Here is a 21,436-nt window from a genome sequence, read left to right on the forward strand (position 1 = left end):
ATTATTAAAGCACTTAGTGATAGAGGTGTACTATTTTCAATCTCTTGTGGTATCTTGTTCTAGCAGGTTAAAATGAATAAATATATATGTGCAGGGACAGTGTCCCAGCTGAAATTAAGTCCTGGAATGTAAAAACTGTGAGTGGCCTGCTGGTATAGGCATGGTACACAGTGGAGCAGAGTTGTGCTGTTGGAGAGGTTGGACAGAGGTTTGAGTGTAGAACAAAGAAAGAGGAATTGTCTAGAGAGAAAATGTGAGTGTAAATTAAAAGATTCACTTGGGGAAAGTGTGGAGATGGGTATGGGGCAAGAGCTAGCAGAGATTGAGGCCAGGAGGATTATATGACCGAAGTTTGTGTTGTAAGAACAGTTTCCATCTACGCAATTCTGAGAAGTTGATATCAAAGTGGAGGAACCAGATAACATGAGTTGTGAAAAGTGGCCATTGAAGTCAAGCATTTTGTACTCGGCAGCATGTTCTGCCATTGTGTGGTCAGCTTTGCTCGTTGCCTTAGTTTGCTGGTAACCAGTCATTTGACTGGGTAACTGGTTGGTGGACATATCTGATTGAGTGACTGTGCAAAAGTTACAGCAGAGTTGGTGCTCCACAAAGAGAATAACACATACCCAGCATAGATTCAGAAAATATTGTCCTTGTGAAGCACAACTGGCTCCTCATTTGCGTGAAATAATGAGTGCCATTGACAGGGGGGTCTCGGATTGACACCATATTTCCAGAATGCTTTTGACACCATTCCTCACAAGCAGCTTCTGATCAAATTGTCTGTGGATATAATATTGTGTCTGCTGTACAACTGAATTTATGATTTTGTGTGAAAAAGTTGTGTCTGGTGTTCCCCTAGGAAGCATTATAGGTCCTCTTTTGTTCTTAATCTGTATAGCCAATTTAGGAGACAAACTAAGCAGCACTCTTAGACTGTTTGTGGATGAGGCCATCATTTACCTTGTAGCAATTTCATCAGAAGATCAAAATGAATTACAACATGATTTAGCCGAAATATCTGCCTGGTGCAGAAAGTGGCAATTGATCTGGAAGAATAAGAAGTGCGAGTTTCTCCACATGAGTACTAAACAAATTCTGCTAAATTTTGGGTACATTATAAATCATAAAACTGGAATGTTGTCAATTCAGCTAGATATATAGAGAGAGCACAATTACAAACAACTTAAATTGGAACCATCACAAAGAAAATGTTGTGACAAAGGTGAAACAGCAATTATTTTATTGACAAAACATTTAGAAGCTGCAACAAATTTACTAAATAGGCAGCCTACATTATGCTTGTCTGTTTGGTTTTTAAGTATTGCTACAAGAGTGTGGGGCCATACAGGATTGGCAGAGGACATTGAAAAAGTTTATTATCATGAAATAAGGTTGTGTGTGTCACAGATATGAGAAGCAGGTTTTGATGGCAGTCATTAAAACAAAGTTGTTTTTTTGTTGCAGCCAAATTTTTTAAAGGAATTTCAGTCACTGACTTTCTCCTCCGAATGCCAAAACATTTTTTTACTCCCACAGACATTAACCATCATGATAAAACAATAAAAGTCAGAGCTTGCGTGGATAGATTTAAGGTATATTTTTCCCACATGGTGTTCAGGAGTGGAACAGTTGATGGCTGGAGGGACATCACAGTTACAGCTAGTCTGCCTAAACCAGTTATCTTGGCTACTAATGCCTCGTTTATATGGATCGTGTTAACCTCTTCAGCATCAACTAAGATCTGAAGATGGTGCATTGAAGTGCCAAAACTGGTAGCTACACAATAAATGACATCTTAAGGATGGTTGTAGATGTTTCATTTTCTTATAATAGTCTGAAGGTGATTCAGCACATCCTCTGTCAAACATTTAAGTGGAAATGGCAGAGTAGTCACGAAGATATACTTTCTAAGACAAAGAAAAGGGAGATGGTGAAGTAGTTAGCGCACTGGACCCTCATTCGGGAGGACGACAGTTCAAACCATCCTGATTTAGGTTTTCAGTGATTTCCCTAAATCACTTCAGGCAAATGCCAGGATGGTTCCTTTGGAAGGGCATGGCCGAATTCCTTCCCTAAAGCGATGACCTCGTTGTTGGTCCCCGCCCCCAACCCCAAATCAATCAATCAACCAACCAGCAAAGGAAATGGAAAGGAAATTGGTAAATGTGATGTACACATACAGACAAAAAAAATGATTACAGTTTTGGAAAAATTGGATGATTTATTCAAGAGAAAGAGCTTCATAAATTGTGCAAGTTAGTAATCCTTTGATCCACCTCTGGCCCCCGTGTGAGCAGTTATTCAACTTTGCATTGGTTGATAGAGTTGTAGGATGCCCTCCTGAGGGATGTTGTGTCATCAAAATCCCTCCAAGGGAGGGCCCTGTCCATAATGTTCCAAATGTTCTCACTTGGGGAAAGATCCGATGACCTTACTGGGCAAGATAGCATTTGGCAAGCACGGAAACAAGCAGTAGACACTTTGTTTGTGTGCAGGTGTGCATTATATTACTGAAATATAAGCTCAGGAAGGCTTGTCATCAAGGGCAATGAAACAGGGCACAGAATATTGTGTGTCCACTGTGCTGTAAGGGTGCTGCGGATGACAAAAGGGGTCCTGCTATGAAAAGAAATGGCAACCCAGACCATCAGTGCTGGTTGTTGGACCATATGGCAGACGACAGTCAGGTTAGTATCCCACCGCTGTCTGCGGGATTTCCATACACATCTTTGCTAGTTTTTGGGTTCAAATGGCTCTGAGCACTATGCAACTTAACTTCTGAGGTCATCAGTCGCCTAGAACTTTGAACTACTTAGACCTAACTAACCTAAGGACATCACACACATCCATGCCCGAGGCAGGATTCGAACCTGCGACCGTAGCGGTCGCCCGGTTCCAGACTGTAGCGCCTAGAACCACACGGCCACTGTGACCGGTGCTAGTTGTTGGGGCTCAGTTCAAAGCTGGACTCATCACTGAAGACAATTATACTTCAGTCAATGAAATTTCAGGCCGAATATGTGTTCTAGAGATGCTCCAGACAATGATGGGATACCAACCTGATTTTCGCTCACTATGTGGCCAGACAGTCAGGAGTGATGGTATGTGGTGACTTTTCTTTTTCATACAAGCGCCCTTTGGTTGTCATCTGTGGCACCCTTACAGCACATTAGTATGAAACTTCCTGGCAGATTAAAACTGTGTGCCCGACCGGGACTCGAATTCGGGACCGTTGCCTTTCACGGGCAAGTGCTCTACCATCTGAGCCACCGAAGCACGACTCACGCCCGGTCATCACAGCTTTACTTCTGCCAGTATCTCGTCTCCTACCTTCCAAACTTTACAGAAGCTCTCCTGCGAACCTTGCAGAACTAGCACTCCTGAAAGAAAGGATACTGCGGGGACATGACTTAGCCACAGCCTTGGTGATGTTTCCAGAAAACAAGATTTTCACTCTGCAACAGAGTGTGCGCTGATATGAAACTTCCTGGCAGATTAAAACTGTGTGCCCGACTGAGACTCGAACTTGGGACCTTTGCCTTTTGTGGGCAAGTGCTCTAAGTTTGGAAGGTAGGAGACGAGATACTGGCAGAAGTAAAGCTGTGATGACCGGGCGTGAGTCATGCTTCGGTAGCTCAGATGGTAGAGCACTTGCCAGCGAAAGGCAAACGTCCCGAGTTCGAGTCTCGGTCAGGCACACAGATTTAATCTGCTAGAAAGTTTCATATCAGAACACACTCCGCTGCAGAGTGAAAATCTCATTCTGGAACACATTATATGTTGACAATACTCTATGCTCTATTTTGTTGCTGTTCATGGGAAGCCATCCTTGATAATGCCCACCATCACACGGCGAGAGTTACTAGTGCTTGTCTCTGTGCTCATCAAACTCTACCGTGTCCAGTGAGGTCATCGAGTCGCACCACAAATGAGAATGTTTGGAGCATTATTGGCAGGGCATCCAACCAGCTCAGTATTTTGATGATCTAGCAAGTTAATTGGACGGAACTTGACACAATACCTGTCAGGAGGACATTCAGCTCTTTCAGTCAATGTCGAGCCAAATAACTGCTTGCATAAGGGCCAGAGATGGACTAATACGTTATTGACTTGCTCAGTTTGTGAAGCTCTGTCCCTAGAATATCATCGAATTTCTCTGAAATTGTAATCACTTGTTTGTCTGTGTATGTACATCGCATCTACTGATTTCCATTACATTCAGATAATTCCTTTGTGGTGCATCAGTTGTAGATGGTATGTGACATGACTGCCTTCACTGGTGGCCCTACCTCTGATAAGGAAGAATGTATCTGTGACCAGACTGCAATAACATGTGCTGAGTGGTTATATAGGACAAGTCTTGCAGCTGAGTCTTCCACAGAGAGACAACTCTTGTTGGAGGGATTGAGTGTAGTTGGGCCACATCTGAGAGCCATCATGTCATACACCAACTGTGCTGTTAATTGTGATCAGCCTTTTTTATGTGAGATAGACTGCCAACTAGTGTGCAAAATCGTTAAAAGCTGGTGTGGTTCAGGGGGTTCATTTATCTTTACTTAATTATGTATAATGGTTTGGGAAGTTACAAGTATATTAGGTTTTTAAATGCATGCAATGAAAACATAGCCATTTTAAAAGAAAGGTAGATGCCGAACGAAAGTAAACGTACCTTATACAAAAATTTTGTGTTCATGCTGCTCCTGCTCCCTTCTCCTTTCCTTTAGCAAGTAAGACTGTCTGCCGAATGATGTACAGAGGTGACCCATCTATCTGTGATAGTAAATGAATTCCATAAATTCATTGCCTGCCCATTAAGTTTCAGTTTATTAGAGACTAATTTCTTTCTGCAGTTCTGATGCTGTGAGTCACACTGAAAGCTGGCTTAACACACCAGTTTACAGAGGCACTGAACACAAAGCATTTAAGATTAGAGAGCCTTACTTGTTTTCTCTCCATTGTGACACAGCAATGTCACCATCCAAACCAAGCAACTCAGTTGCTTTATATGTGTCAGAATTACTGTACAAACTACTTTTACTGTTGATTTTATTTTCTTCAAAAGCGGAGAAACACTTTATCATTTAACTTGAAAGAAACCTATTTTCAAGTTTATGTATTAAGCCTTGAATTATTTGTCCTCTTATTTTGTCATACTCCCTGTTTAGGTTGAAGTGTGCAGTATGTTAAGTTATTTTCTTTGCAAAGACTGAAATAAATATCATCCTTAACATGTGTTTCTTTAAGAGTTTGTGTTGCAAAATTAATTTTATTTTCTATTTCACTGCAAGAAACACCCACTTTTTGACCTTTTCTAGCAATTAGAGACAGAGCACATGATATATTTAACAAGAAATACGGCAATAGAACTTTTTTTTCTAAGTGAAAGCCTATAAAACCTCGCTGATTTACAATGATCCTTAATTAATAATTCAGTGCTTTCATATTTTAAGTTTAGGAACTGCATGATACAATGAAAACCTTTCATTACTGCCAACAAAGCATCCGTCTCACAAGAGACTATGAAATGACTTTTTAAATCCAAATTGAAATGTTCACTCTGCAGCAGGACGTGTGCTGGTATGAAACTTCCTAGCACATTAAAGCTGTGTGCTGGATTGAGACTCAAACTTGGGACCTTTGCCTTTTGCGGGTAACTGATTTAACAACTGAGCTACCAAAGCACAACTCGTGACCCGTCCTCACAGTTTCACTTCCGACAGTACCTTGTCTCCTACCTTCCAAACTTCACAGAAGTGAAGCTGTGAGGATGGGTTATGAGTTGTGCTTAGGTAGCTCGTTGGTAGAGCAGTGCCAGTAAAATTCAAAGAACCCGAGTTTGACTCTCAGTCTGGCACATAGTTTTAATCTGTCAGAAAGTTTCATATCAGCTTCTTAACTGTCAGACAACCCTTGATACCTATAGCAGTGACATTGTTTTTAAGTTTCGCAGTTGTATGTGGTTTACTGTAAATTTTGTAAAGATCATCTAACAAACATTCAAAAGTTATGAACAGCATTTATGTCACTAAAAAATTGCTCATAAAAGAGGTCCATCCTGTGAGCCATACAATGTACACTAATCAGGTGTGGAGACATGTTTCTCCTAATTCTACCTGCAATATCTTCTTTTTTATCAGTAAACATTGCTGTTCCATCTGAGCCAAATCTTACAAGCTTTTCTTTAAACATTTCCACAACTATGGTTTTTTTCACTGCTATTAGTTGACAGAAAGAGCAGCTTGTGTTTTGTTCATTCACATATGTAACATATGAAATCAAACTTTTTTCAGAAAACCTGTTGGCTGACTCATCCACAGAAATGGAAAAAGTCAGCCAGTTTCTAAAAATTAACTAGTTTTAAAAGTAATTGTTCCATAATAAAATCAGTCATTCTTGCTGCAGTCTTATCTGTGTGAAGATGTGTACGTGTATCTACACCATTCACAATTTGTAACTGTGTAAGTTCTGGATGACCACGAAAACTCCACTCCCTTTTTGTGGCCACATAAACTGATCTTAACACCCTAACCTTAACGCCTTAACAGTGTTTTTTTAAATATAGCTCTTGAGCATTTACTGTAGGAGTTACTAGGATCTGCTTTTTGTATACTTATTCATGCCACATGCAGTCCAAATAAATAACACTTCTTTCATGTCTGTATATGGTGTCAATGTTCTTATTTTTTATTCTTCTTTGCTACATCATCTCTTGACCAAGGCAGATCGTTAGATGAAGCTGTAATTGTTTTACACATTTGCTGAGAATGTTCAAAACCAGCACTGCACAACATCTTTAGTCCATCTTTTTCATTATTTTTATTAAATATTAACCATAGTTGATTTTTCTGCCAGGACATTGACAATTTATTTCCTATTGCACTGTCACTCTTTGATTATGTATGTTCACCTTTGCCATGACTTAAAACTTTATTTCTGTCTTCATTAAAAGAGAAATATTCCACTTCTGAATTATCTAACAAAAAATTGTTCTTGAAACTGAAATATTTTAATTGTATATGTTGTGCATTTTGTCTAATTATAATTAACCCTCTCCCTCCCTCCCCCCCTCCCCAGATAATTTAACGGAGAGAAATTCTTGGGATAAAATAAATTGGGGGGGGGGGGAGGCGCGTGTGTTGAGCCCCCCCCCCCCCCCCACACACACACACACACACACACACACACTCCGGAGATTTTGCACTCTGCCACCAACCATTTGTCCATCCATATTAATGCCACTGGCAAGAGGAAAGTTGACTGCCCATGGCAGGACATACTGCTGAACAATCATTTTTAACTTTAGTGGCTGTTCAAAATCAATGGCCATTTATCTACATCTACTTATGTACTCTGCAAACCATAGTGTGGTATATGGCAGAGGGTAACATGTACCATTATCAGTCTTTTCTTTTGTCTTCCACTTGCAAATGAAGCAGGAGAAAAATGACTTATCTATATGCCTCTAAACGAGCCCTACCTTCTGTTGTCTTGTGTTAGCAGTCCTTAGGTGAAATGTATGTTGGTGGCAGTAAAACTGTTCTGCACTGAGCTGCATATGCTTGTTGTCTAAATTTTCTCAGTTGTGTTTCATATAAAGAATACTGCCTTCTCTCCAAGTATTCCCATTTGAGTTTACAAAGCATCTACCTGATGCTCATGTGTTGACTGAACCTACTGGTGACAAGTCTAGCAGCCCACCTTCAAATTTCTTTGACTTCCTTCTTTAATTGAACCTGGTGAGGATCTCAAACACTTGAACAGTGTTCAAGAATTGGTTGCACTAGTGTGCTGTAAGCAGCCTTTATTATAGATGAACTACACTTCTCAAATTTTCTCAATAAACTGAAGTCAACAGTTAACCTTCTCAGCTACTGTCCTTATGTGCTCCATCCATTTCGCATTGCTTTGCAACATTACACCCTGTTTTTTAATTGGCATGACTGTGTCAAGTAGCACTCCACTAATACCACATTGGAATGCCACAGGATTTGTTTTCGTGCTCATAATCACCATTAACATACATTTTTTCTATATTTAGAGCAAGCTGCCGTTCATCACACGAAACAGAAATTCTCTCTAAGTCATCCTTATCCTTTACTCCTTCAATAATAAGAATAATAATAATAATAATAATAATAATAATAATTTAGTGAAAGGAGAACTGTTAATCAGGGCATTCATGAACGTGTATTGAGCTGAGAAGGAAGGAAAGGGGGGGGGGGGGGGGGGGGAGTGCGATAGAGAGGGAGAGTGAGTCTTGAAAGAAGTTTGGTGTGTATCAGTGACCGTCAGAAGGCAAGAACACATCCTATTCAGTGTATAATTTCAGTAATGACATATTCTATTTTCATATCATTGTGTGCACATTGTAAATGGATTTGTAGAGTACAGACATAGACACATTATCTTTTGTCATGTTTCACTGTGTCAGTTTTTAACTGATTATATCAATTTCAGGTGCACTGTGCTGGCCAATGTTTTTATCAACCTTCAGCCACTATTCTGCATTTCACCTTCTTGCAAATATGTATGTTCTACACAGCTTCTCTACAGGTGAGTAAACTTCAAACTAATTCTGTGAGCATGTTACACATAATCGGCAATATTACAAAGTAAATTTATTTAGTAGTGCAGATTCTTTTAAAACATCTGAGACCATCTAAAAACATTTTAAAACGTAAAAGAAGAAAAACAGTTTTTTTATTTCTTTTGTTTGTCTTCTTTTAACAAGTAAGCCATTTCATCTACTAATTTTTTACCTATTTTATGTTTTTTAATGGAAAGAGGAGATCTTAGGGGAGGCGCACAAATTATTTCATTTGTACCCTACCAGCATTGTAGCTGAATTAGCAATAGGTTTAACAAGTGATCATATTTCAAAAAAACAGCAGGTCATGCAGCAAAAAATTACAGGTCAGACACTTGCAGATTAATTAAGATGATGGGTACTGGTAGCCAACACCAAATGCTTGGATAAAAATGGAATCAAGTTATTTATAATATTACAAAGTGACAGAATGACATGCCATTACTTACCTTTGGCAGGTGAAATTCCAGAACTGCGTGTGCGCACAGTTAAAAATAGAGAAAAAGTTCATAGCTATTTGAACTATTAGTTCCTTCCTCAGGCATGAAAGAAGAATAGATCGGGACATGTTAGAAAGGAGGAGCAGATTTTCATATCATATATATTTCCCCTCCTCCTCACTACTCTTGGGTGCTTCTCATCCTGGGGGTCCGTCATTCACAGAAAGTCAAAGCATTGCATTCAACCAAATTCAGTCATTGAATAACTGTTGTCTTTTGTAAAATCTCTCATAAACGAAGAAACATTTTGCCAATCTTGACTATGCTTGCCAAATACAGGGTGATTCAAAAAGAATACCACAACTTTAAGAATTTAAAACTCTGCAACGACAAAAGGCAGAGCTAAGCACTATCTGTCGGCGAATTAAGGGAGCTATAAAGTTTCATTTAGTTGTACAATTGTTCGCTTGAGGCACTGTTGACTAGGCGTCAGCGTCAGTTGATGCTAAGATGGCGACCGCTCAACAGATAGCTTTTTGTGTTATTGAGTACGGCAGAAGTGAATCGACGACAGTTGTTCAGCATGCATTTCGAACAAAGTATGGTGTTAAACCTCCTGATAGGTGGTGTATTAAACGTTGGTATAAACAGTTTACAGAGAATGGGTGTTTGTGCAAAGGGAAAAGTTCTGGACGGCCGAGAACAAGTGATGAAAATGTAGCACTCATCCAGCAAGCATTTGTTCACAGCCCAGGAAAATCGACACGCAGACCTAGCAGAGAGCTGCAAATTCCACAATCAACTGTATGGAGAGTCCTACGAAAAAGGTTAGTTATGAAACCTTATCGTCTGAAATTGGTTCAAGCACTGTCTGCAGCTGATAAGATTAAAAGAATCAATTTCTGTGATTTTATCCTTGCTCAAATGGAAACAGATGAATCTTTCGTTTCAAAGATTGTGTTTAGTGATGAAGCAACTTTCCACACTAATGGGAAAGTCAACCGTCACAATGTCTGTATATGGGGCACTGAGAATCTGCGGGAAACAACTCAGTATGAACGTGACTCGCCTAAGGTGGACGTTTTCTGTGCCATTTCAGCCAATAAAGTTTTTGGTCCCTTTTTCTTCGAAGGTGCTACTGTAACTGGACTACAGTATCTGGAGATGTTAGAGAATTGGCTGTTCCCTCAGCTCGAACAAGAAGCACAAAAATTCATATTTCAGCAGGATGGAGCGCCACCACATTGGCACTTATCTGTCCGTAACTACCTGAACGTCAACTACCCGAGGCGATGGATCGGCCACCAGGCAGCCTGTGACAGAGCACTTCATCGCTGGCCTCCAAGAAGCCCTGATCTTACCCCCTGTGATTTTTTCTTATGGGGGTATCTTAAGGATATGGTGTTTCGGCCACCTCTCCCAGCCACCATTGATGATTTGAAACGAGAAATAACAACAGCTATCCAAACTGTTACGCCTGATATGCTACAGAGAGTGTGGAACGAGTTGGAGTATCGGATTGATATTGCTCGAGTGTCTGGAGGGGGCCATATTGAGCATCTCTGAACTTGTTTTTGAGTGAAAAAACTTTTTTAAATGCTCTTTGTAATGATGTATAACAGAAGGTTATATTATGTTTCTTTTATTAAATACATATTTTTAAAGTTGTGGTATTCTTTTTGAATCACCCTGTATTTGGCCGGGTAAGGTGCAGTTTGATGTGTTTGTCAAGCATGATAGTGTTTGACATGTTTGTGAGAAATTTTGATTGACATAAAGGTTGACAAGATGTCAGACATTGTTTTTGTTGATGTCTCACTGTGTATGTTTAGTGAAAAATTGTTTTATTGCAGTTTATCTCTCTGTATTGCGAGTTTCCACTACTATGAAAACTAAGACCAAGTATAAAAACAAAATAGCTCTGACAATTACCAAAATGATAAGAGTACCACATCTGTCCCTGTCATATATTACGCATGCAGAGGTTATGAACAAAATTAGTATCTTACGCATACAATGACATACAAGCAGAGTGGAATGAAACAAAAGAAATAGAAGTTCTCCAGTTCTTCCAATGATGATGTGAGCTATATGTTCCATACAACAGTCAGTCTTTCCATCTCATCCTGTATGGTAAGTCTCCCATGACCTGTGGTTCGGTGTCTTCTTCTTCTTCTTCTTCTTCTTCTTCTTTATCGTCGCCTTGTCCCACATCCTCCATAGTACTCTATCCATTGCCTCTTCCTTCTTCCATCTTTTCTCCCTTAGGTCCCCGGATATTTTAACCTTCCACCTCATCTTTGGTGTTCCTCTCCTCCTCGCTTATTCAATCTTTATATTTTCAACTCTGTTTCCGATATACTCTTTCCCTTTTCTCTGTAAGTGTCTGTACCACCTTAGTCTGCTCTCTTGTGTCTTTCTTCCACAGGGGTCCCACTTTCACAGCTCCACTAACGAATTCCTTTCTTGTTACCCCACACATCCACCTCAGCATCCTCATTTCTGCCACTTCCACCTTCCTTTCCTGGGCTCCTGTGATTGGCCATGTCTCTGCCCCGTATATCATAGCAGGCCTTACCACCGACTTGTACACTTTCCCTTTCAACCCAGTGCTCACCTTCTTGTCACACAACACTCCACTCATTTTCCTCCAGTTGTTCCAACTGCAATTTATTCGGTGTTGTATTTCGCTTTCCAGTCCTCCGTCCCTCTTTATGTACGACCCCAGATATTTAAATTTGCCGACCGATTTCAGCTCATCATCCTGGATCTTGCAAGACCTCATCTGCACATCCTTCAGTGCTAAATATTCTGACTTTGTCCAGCTAATTTTCATCCCTCTTTCTTCTAGTGCCTTCCTCCAACCCTCCAGTTTTTTCTCAAGTCTGTCGATGCTCTGCTCACAAAGAACCACATCATCTGCAAACATCATATTCCACGGCACTTCCTTCTTCACATCTTTCACCAGCACATCCATAATCAGGTCAAAGAGGTAGGGAATAAGTGCAGACCCTTGATGTAACCCTAATTTTACTGGGAACTCCTTTGTCATGCCTATACTACTTCTCACCTGTGTCATTGCTCCTCTGTACATTACCTTCACTACCCTCACATACTTCTCTGGCACACACTGCTCTCTCATGCTTCTCCATATTTCCTCCCTCGGGACTCTGTCATATGCTTTCTCCAAACCAGTGAAAGCTGTATGTAGATCGGCTTGTAGCTCCCTGTGTCCCTCCACTATCCACCTTAAAGCATGTATTGCATCAGTCCGTCCTCTTCCAGGCATGAACCCAAACCGTTCTTCACAAACCACAGTCTCCTCGTGTAATCTTGCTTCTATAATTCTTTCCCAAATTTTCATTGTGTGTGCCATCAGTTTAATACCTGTATAGTTACTGCTGTCCTGCACATCACCTTTCCCCTTAAATATTGGGATCAGTACACTAGTTCTCCACTCGTCTAGCATCTCCTCCTGTCACCAAATCTTCTTCATTAAATCCCAGAGGAGCTCAATTCCCTTCTTACCAAGACACTTCCATACCGTAATGGGGATCTGGTCTAGGCCAACTGCCTTCCCATTTTTCATCTTTTCAACTGCCCGTTCAACTTCATCTCTACTTGTATCCATCGTTAATCCTTCGTTTGCCCCTCCTTCCTCAGTTTTCACTCCTACATTTTCTTCATTCAGCAATTTCTCAAAATAATTCAACCACCTTTGGATTATTTTTCCATGGTCCTGTGGTTCTGTGTGACTTTCCCAAAATCGACCCCTTTTCCTAGACCTCTCCAGTCCTTTTCCTTCATCCTTCTTCCTTCCCCTTCAACCTTTCTGCCTGAAGGAGGAACCACTTGCTCCGAAAGCTTGCCAATCACAACAGTTTTGTGTGCGTTCTGCTGTTGCTTAGTGAGTTGATTTGTGTGTGTGTGTGTGTGTGTGTGTGTGTGTGTGTCCATTTAAATAATTTAAACAAGTTAATCTACATTTCACTGTCCATCTGCATAAAGTTGGTACAATCAACAGGTTCTGAGTGAAAAATTTCCATTAACAGTTTTCCAGTTGGTTATTTCTCATTTTAAACCATTCCCTGGACCGGCATCTTGTCTTATTCTTATTTAAACACAGTGCCAGAGGCAGTGTTAGAAATGCTTTGTCTGTATTTGTAGCCATTCCCACTAATGCCAAATACAGCATACATGAAAAGTGTCTGCATCAAAAGTAAGGTTAAATTGACAATCTTTCTTAGTATGCGTACGAGCTTGTTTGACACATCCATAACTTGACAGACAAGTTTGGTCTTTCAGGAGGGCCTTAACAAGTTTTTATAAGTTTCTTTGTCCATTCTAAGAAAGTCAATGTAATCATCGGGTTCTAAGAGTAGTCTTTTCTTTAGGATATTTTCATGGATAAATCTCTCATTTTAAGCTATTCCCTGGACGAAAGTCTTCTTCTTCTTCTTCTTCTTCTTCTTCTTGAAACGCAGTGCCAAAGGCAATACCAGGACAGATTTGTCTGCATGTGTGTCTGTTCTCACTACTATCACAATGCACACGAACATGAATAGCATCTGTTGCAGAGTGAGGTTAAGCACACAAACATTGTTTGAATGTGTATGGACTTGCTTGACAAACCTGTTAGCTAGATAAGTGTGTTTTTGTCACACACATTTTTACAGTGGCCTTAAGTCTCAAATTGATTTTCAGAGATTAACACTCGCCAAATTTTAATATATGAAACCAGCATGACTTCCTATCTGCTTAGAACTATTACCTAAGTGTTATACAGACTGTCATAGATCCGTCCTTGCTGAGTGACATACTGCAGAAGACCCCAGTGCTCACCCATACGTGCGGCTGCACAAAGCCTTGCTTCAGTTGAATATTAATAAAATGGACCATATTTCATAATTACTGTAAGATTGCTGTATAACAAACACTGTGGGAGGAGTGCTACACTTCACTGGGCTTCTTTTACCTCGTACTTCATCCTGTGTCTAATAGTTCCTTAATAATTATAAAAATTCATATTTTGTGTACAAGTGCTTGGTATTTTAAACTCTAAACATATAATTAAATGTTATCATACGAATTAGCATAGTCTACTTAAATTGAGTGTCTTTCAGGTATTTTCATTGGTGCTTCCAGAAACTGAATGGGTTACATCATATTGAAATGATATCAGTTGTTATCAGCAGAAATAAATAATTACAAAATTATTTATTATATTATTGTTGTTGTTATTATGGTCTTCAGTCTGAAGACTGGTTAGCTGCAGCTCTCCGCACTACTCTATACTGCACAAGCCTCCGCATCTCCAAATAACTACTGCAACCTACATCCTTCAGAAGCTGCTTACTGTATTCATCTCTTGGTCTCTCTCTATGATTTTTACCCACCCCACTTACCTCCAGTACTAAATTGATGATACCTTGATGTCTCACAATGTGTCCTATCAGCTGATACCTTCTTTTAGTCAAATTGTGCCACAAATTTTTTTTCTCCCCGATTCTGTTGAGTACCTCCTCAGTAATTACATGATCCACCCAGCTTATCTTCAACATTCTCCTACAGCACCCCATTTCTAAAGCTTCTGATCTCTTCTTACCTAAACCGTTTTATCATCCGTGTTTGACTTCCATACATGGCTACACTCCATACAAATACTTTCAGTAAAGACTTCCTAATGCTTCAGTCTCTATTCAATGGTGGCAAATTTCTCTTCTTCAGAAATGTTTTTCTTGTCATTGCCAGTCTACATTTTACATCCTCTCTACTTCAGCCATCATGAGTTATTTTGCTGTCCAAACAGCAGAAGTCGTCTACTACTTTAAGTGTCTTGTTTCCTAACCTAATTTCCTCAGCATCACCTGATTTAATGTGACTACATTCAGTTATCCTTATCTTCCTGTTGTTGATGTTCATCATATCCTCCTTTTAAGATACTGTCCATTCAGTTCCAAATCCTTTGCTATTTCTGACACAGTTACAATCTCATTGATAAACATCAAAGTTTTTGTTTCTTCTCTCTGAACTTAAATTCCTGTTCTAAGTTTTTCTGTGAGTTCTTTTACTGCTTGCTCAGGGTACAGATTGAATAACATAAGGGGTAGGCTAAAACACTGTCTCACTCCCTTCTCAACACTGTTACCCTTTCCTGCTGCTCGACTCTTATAACGGCCATCTGGTTTCCATGTAAGTTGCAGATATCCGTTTCCCTCTGTATTTTATCCCTGATACCTTCAGAATTTAAGAGCGAGTTTTCCCGCCACCTTTGTCAGTAGCTTTCTGTAAGTCTACAAATGCTGTAAACACAGATTTGCCTTTTCTTGACCTATCTTGTAAGATAATTCGTAGGGTCAGTATTACCTTGCGTGTTGGTACATTTCTTCAGAAACAAAACTAATTTTCCCGGAGGTTGGCTTTACCATTTTTTACATTCAACTGCAAAGGATGGAAGAGTTTTGTCATGGCTGGTTCTTCCACGGCTATCAGTAGTTCTGATGAAATGTCATCTGCTGCCAGGGCCTTATTTCAGCTGAAGTCTTTCAGTGCTCTGTCAAATTCTTCTCAAAGTATCATATATCCCATCTCTTCTTCATCTACATTCTTTTCAATTTCTGTAATATTGCCTCAAGTTCATCTTCCTTGTATATACCCTCTATATACTCCTTCCACATTTCAGCTTTCCCTTCTTTGCTTAGGACTTGTTTTCCTTCTCAGCTCTTAATATATTTATAAAGCTGCTTCTCTGTTCTCCAAAGTCCTTTTTAATTTTTCTGTAGACAGTGTCTATCTTTCCCCTAGTGTGCCTGTCACTAATTTTGTAGATATATCCTGTGTTATCCAAGGGTTTCTATTAGGTGTTGTCCTGTTTGATCCTCTTCTGCCTTAACTAATTCTTCTCTTTAAGCTACTGTGGCGTTTGCTGTGTTATTCAGTGGTTTGGTATTTAACTAATTTGTAAATGGAAATGATAATCTTATTTTATTACATTGAGTAATTACTAAATAATTTTTCTCCCAGCTAAAGATTTGATCAAGTTGCTAAAGAACTCCAAGTTAACGCCGTGTTAAAGTGTTGCCTGTAAGTTGTGTAAGTGTCACTAAATCACAGTTCATACAACAGATTCCTTACAACTATTGATTAAGATGGAAGCAGTTATCTTCAGCAAAATTATCATTAAAACCACCGAATATCAGCCGCGCACGACACTGACGTATGTTACCTGAAACAATATTCTTTGCAACTCGTGCGTAATTAATTTCGGCTCCACACATAAACTAGAAAAGTTTCTTATAAGGATCGTGCTATGAGCACTGTTTTTAAAGAACCAATCTGATTGAAATCATTTTCATTAAAATGAGTCCAGGACCACCGGTGCACATTTATTTTTACACATTTGTATTACCTTTGGCATTTATTCTGCAGAGTTGCGTAATTTAAATTTGAATTTGCCGCTGAGATAATTGTTAAGATGGCGGCAGACAATTGATAGAGACTTTCTATTGTTAGAGCAAATAAGAAAATATTTAAAATGCTTATTAAATGCTAAACATTTTATTTGTTTCTAAGGAAAACACAGACAAAAACGCGATGCAAATCGCTATCATTAATGGCTGCGCTCCTTGCAGCGGAAAGAAATAATTAACACAGATAATTCTTACTGAGAGAGGAATTAAAGTTACAAATAATTATTCACTCATGTTTGTAATAATAATGAACTCTATTTTCAAGTAATAATTAACAAATAAATAAAATTTCTTAACAGACCTCAGTTTGATATGCGTCCGCAACCTACAAAAGCCAACCAACAAAAGGTAAAAACAAAGGAAGACAAATGCAGATCATAAAAGGAATTTACAATTATCATTGTCTTTGTACGATACACATCAATATGTCCAATTACATCATAGAATATTATATAAATAATTAATAATTATCATCATTTTCATTCATTTTCACTGTTTTTTCATACGCCGAATAGATAATGTTTATAACTGTTAGAGGCATAATTCTCTCTTGTTGCACTGTAGCTAAAATTTATCTCGTGGATGTTACACTACACATTCATTTTCTGCTGTAATCCTTTCCCTTATTCTAACCCATTGTCGTCCAGTGCTCCCTCTGAAACTCAAAACAACGTCTGATTCTTTCAGCTTATCCAGATTCTGTATCATTAATTTCCTACCTTTTTAAATTCCTTTAGTTTTAATCCACAGTTCATGACCAATAATTGTGGTCAGAGTCCACATGTTCCCCTGCAAATGTCTTACAGTCTGAAATCAAGTTCTGAAGTATCTGTCGTGCCATTATATAATCAATCTGAAACCTTCCAGTGTCTCCATGTGTCTTCCATGTATATAAAACCTCCTTTCATGGTCCTTAAACCAAGTGTTAGCAATGATTAAATCATTCTGTGCACAAAATTCTGCCAGGCAGCTTCCTGTTTCATTTCTTTCTCCCAGTCCATATTCAGCTATTATTTTTTCTCCTCTTCGTTTTGTGCCCCATCACAATTAAATTTTTATCTCCCTTAACTATCTGAATAATTTCTTTTATCTCATCATACAATTCTTCGATCTCTTCATTGTATGCAAAGCTAGTTGGCATATAAACTTATACCACTGTGGTAGATGCGGGCTTCGTGTCTATCTTGGCTACGATAATGCATTTACTATGTGGTTCATAGTAGCTTACCCGCATTCCTATTTTATTTTTCAGTATTAAAACTACTCCTGCATCACCGTTTTGTATTTATAACCCTTTTTTTCACCTGAGTAGAAGTTGTGTTCCTCCTACCACCGAACTTCACTACTTCCCACTGTATCTAACTATAACCAATTCATTTCCCTTTTTAAATTTTCTAACCTACCTGCATAATTAATGGATCTAACATTCCATGATCTAATGTGTAGAACACCAGTTCTGTTTCTCCTAATGAAGACATCCACCTGAGTAGTCCCCACCCAGAGATCCAAAAGGGGGACAATTTCATGCAAGAGGACATCATTTAACCATACAGTAGAGCTGCACACCCTCAGGAAAAATTACGGCTACAGTTTCCCTTTTGTGTTCAGCCATTTGCAGTACAAGCACGCCAAGGCCATTTTGTTTGATGTTAAAAGGGCAGATCAGTCAATAATCCAGACTATTGTCCCTGTAACTAGTGAAAAGGCTGCTGCCCTTTATCAAGAACTGTATGTTTGTCTGACCTCTCCACAGAAACCATTCTGTTCTCGTTGCACCTACAGTACGGCTATCTGTATCGTTGAGGCATAGGAGCTACCCCATCGACGGCACGGCAAAGTTCGTGGTTCACGGGAATTATGCACATCTTAAATCTAAAAAAAATTTACCTATCAGGAAAAAGGAATTGAGTAGAACTACACAATTCTGCATTCATGCTGCTGTGTATGGAGAATTTCTGAGTTCTACATCTACATCTACATTATTAGTCTGCTATTCACATTTAAGTGCTTGGCAGAGGGTTCATCGAACCACAATCATACTATCTCTCTACCATTCCACTCCCCAACAGCGCGCGGGAAAAACGAACACCTAAACCTTTCTCTTTGAGCTCTTATTTCTCTTATTTTATTTTGATGACCATTCCTACCTATGTAGGTTGGGTTCAACAAAATATTTTCGCATTCGGAAGAGAAAGTTGGTGACTGAAATTTCGTAAATAGATATCGCCACGACGAAAAACATCTTTGCTTTAATGACTTCCATCCCAATTCGCGTATCATATCTGCCACACTCTCTCCCCTATTACGTGATAATACAAAACGAGCTGCCCTTTTTTGCACCCTTTTGATGTCCTCCGTCAATCCCACGTGGTAAGGATCCCACACCGCGCAGCAATATTCTAACAGAGGACGAACAAGTGTAGTGTAAGCTGTCTCTTTCGTGGACTTGTTGCATCTTCTAAGTGTCCTGCCAATGAAACACAACCTTTGGCTCACCTTCCCCATTATATTATCTATGTGGTCTTTCCAACTGAAGTTGTTCATAATTTTAACGCCCAGGTACTTAGTTGAATTGACAGCTGTGAGAATTGTACTGTTTATCGAGTAATCAAATTCCAAGGGATTTCTTTTGGAACTCATGTGGATCACCTCACACTTATTGTTATTTAGCGTCAACTGCCACCTGCCACACCATAAGCAATCTTTTCTAAATTGCTTTGCAGCTGATACTGGTCTTCGGATGACCTTACTAGACGGGAACACCTGATATAACTTCAGTTTTAGTCGATGATTTGCCGTCTATTACTACGAACTGTGACCTTCCTGACAGGAAATCACGAATCCAGTTGCACAACTGAGACGATACCCAAGAGGCCTGCAGCTTAATTAGAAGTTGCTTGTGAGGAACGGTGTCAATAGCTTTTCGGAAATCTAGAAATATGGAATCAACTTGAGATCCCCTGTTTATAGCGGCCATTACTTCGTGCGAATAAAGAGCTAGCTGCGTTGCACAAGAATGATGTTTTCTGAAACCATGCTGATTACGTATCAATAGATAGTTCCCTTTGAGGTGATTCATAATGGTTGAATACAGTATATGCTCCAAAACCCTGCTGCAAACAGACGTCAATGATATAGGTCTGTAGTTCAATGGATTATTCCTACTACCCTTCTTAAACACTAGTGCGACCTGCGCAATTTTCCAATCTGTAGGTACAGATCTATCGGTGAGCGAGCAGTTGTATATGTTTGCTAAGTAGGGAGCTATTGTATCAGCGTAATCTGAAAGGAACCTAATCGGTATACAATCTGGACCTGAAGACTTGCCCGTATCAAGCAATTTGAGTTGCTTCGCAACCCCTAAGGTATCTACTTCTAAGAAACTCACGCTAGCAGCTGTTCATGTTTCAAATTCTGGAATATTCCATTCGTCTTCCCTGGTGAAGGAATTTCAGAAAACTGCGTTCAATAACTCCGCTTTAGCGGCACAGTCGTCGATAACAGTACCATCGGCACTGCGCAGCGTAGGTATTGAGTGCGTCTTACCACTTGTGTACTTTACATACAACCAGAATTTCTTCGGATTTTCTACCAAATTTCGAGACAATGTTTTGTTGTGGAACCTATTAAAGGTATCACGCATTGAAGTCTGTGCCAAATTTCGCGCGTCTGTAAATTTTAGCCAATCTTTGGGATTTCGCGTTCTTCTGAACTTTGCATGCTTTTGCCGTTGCCTCTGCAACAGCGTTCGGACCTGTTTTGTGTTCCATGGGGGATCAGTTCCATCTCTTACCAATTTAAGAGGTATGAATATCTCAATTGCTCTTGCTACTATATCTTTGAATTTGAGCCACATCTCGTCTACATATTTTCATAGTCAGTTCAGAAGGAATGGAGATTGTTTCTTAGGAAGGCTTCTAGTGACACTTTATCCGCTTTTCTAAATAAAATTATTTTGCATTTGTTTCTGGTGGATTTGGAAGAAATGGTATTGAGCCTAGCTACAACGACCTTGTGATCACTAATCCCTGTATCAATCATGATGCTCTCTATTAGCTCTGGATTGTTTGTGGCTAAGAGGTCAAGTGTGTTTTCACAACCATTTACAATTCATGTGGGTTCGTGGACTAACTGCTCGAAATAATTTTTGGAGAAAGCATTTAGGATAATCTCGGAAGATGTTTTCTGCCTACTACCGGTTTTGAACAAGTATTTTTGCCAACATATCGAGGGAAGGTTAAAGTCCCCACCAACTATAACCATACGAGCGGGGTGTTTATTTGTTAAGAGACTCAAATTTTCTTTGAACTGTTCAGCAACTATATCATCGGAGTCTGGGGGTCGGTAGAAGGAGCCAATTATTAACTTAGTTCGACTGTTAAGTATAACCTCCAACCATACCAATTCGCATAGAGTATCTACTTCGACTTCACTACAAGATAAGCCACTACTGACAGACACACACTCCACCAGCAATTTTGCCAAATCTATCTTTCCTGAACACCGTCAGAGACTACGTAAAAATTTCTGCAGAACTTATTTCAGGCTTTAGCCAGCTTTTTGTACCTATAACGATTTCAGCTTCTGTGCTTTCTATTAGCGCTTGAAGCTCAGGGACTTTCCCAGCACAACTACAACAATTTACAACTAAAATTCCGACTGTTCTTTGATCCAAGCATGTCCTGAATTTGCCATGCACCCTTTGAGTTTGCAGCCCACTCCGTACTTTCCCGAGCCCTTCGAACCTAAAAAAACCGCCCAGTCCACGCCACACAGCCTCCACTACCCATGTAGCCGCCAGCTGAGTGTAGTGAACTCCTGACCTATTCAGCAGAACCCAAAACCCCACCACCCTATGGCGCAAGTCAAGGAATCTGCAGCCAACATGTTCGCAAAACCGTCTGAGCCTCTGATTCAGACCCTCCATCCAGCTCTGC

The 21,436-nt window shown here is 39.7% G+C and overlaps 1 protein-coding gene across 1 annotated transcript in view; it reads left to right on the plus strand.

Moving 5' to 3' along the window:
- LOC126336850 (presenilins-associated rhomboid-like protein, mitochondrial) overlaps positions 1–21,436 on the plus strand; it is a 100,666-nt gene that overhangs the window by 44,594 nt on the left and 34,636 nt on the right. Inside the window, exon 5 of the mRNA XM_050000941.1 lies at positions 8,461–8,556. Coding sequence (XP_049856898.1) covers positions 8,461–8,556 — 96 coding nt within the window. The remainder of the gene's footprint in view (positions 1–8,460; positions 8,557–21,436) is intronic.

The sequence above is a fragment of the Schistocerca gregaria genome, chromosome 2 (assembly GCF_023897955.1).
Source record: "Schistocerca gregaria isolate iqSchGreg1 chromosome 2, iqSchGreg1.2, whole genome shotgun sequence".
Lineage (NCBI taxonomy): Eukaryota > Metazoa > Arthropoda > Insecta > Orthoptera > Acrididae > Schistocerca > Schistocerca gregaria.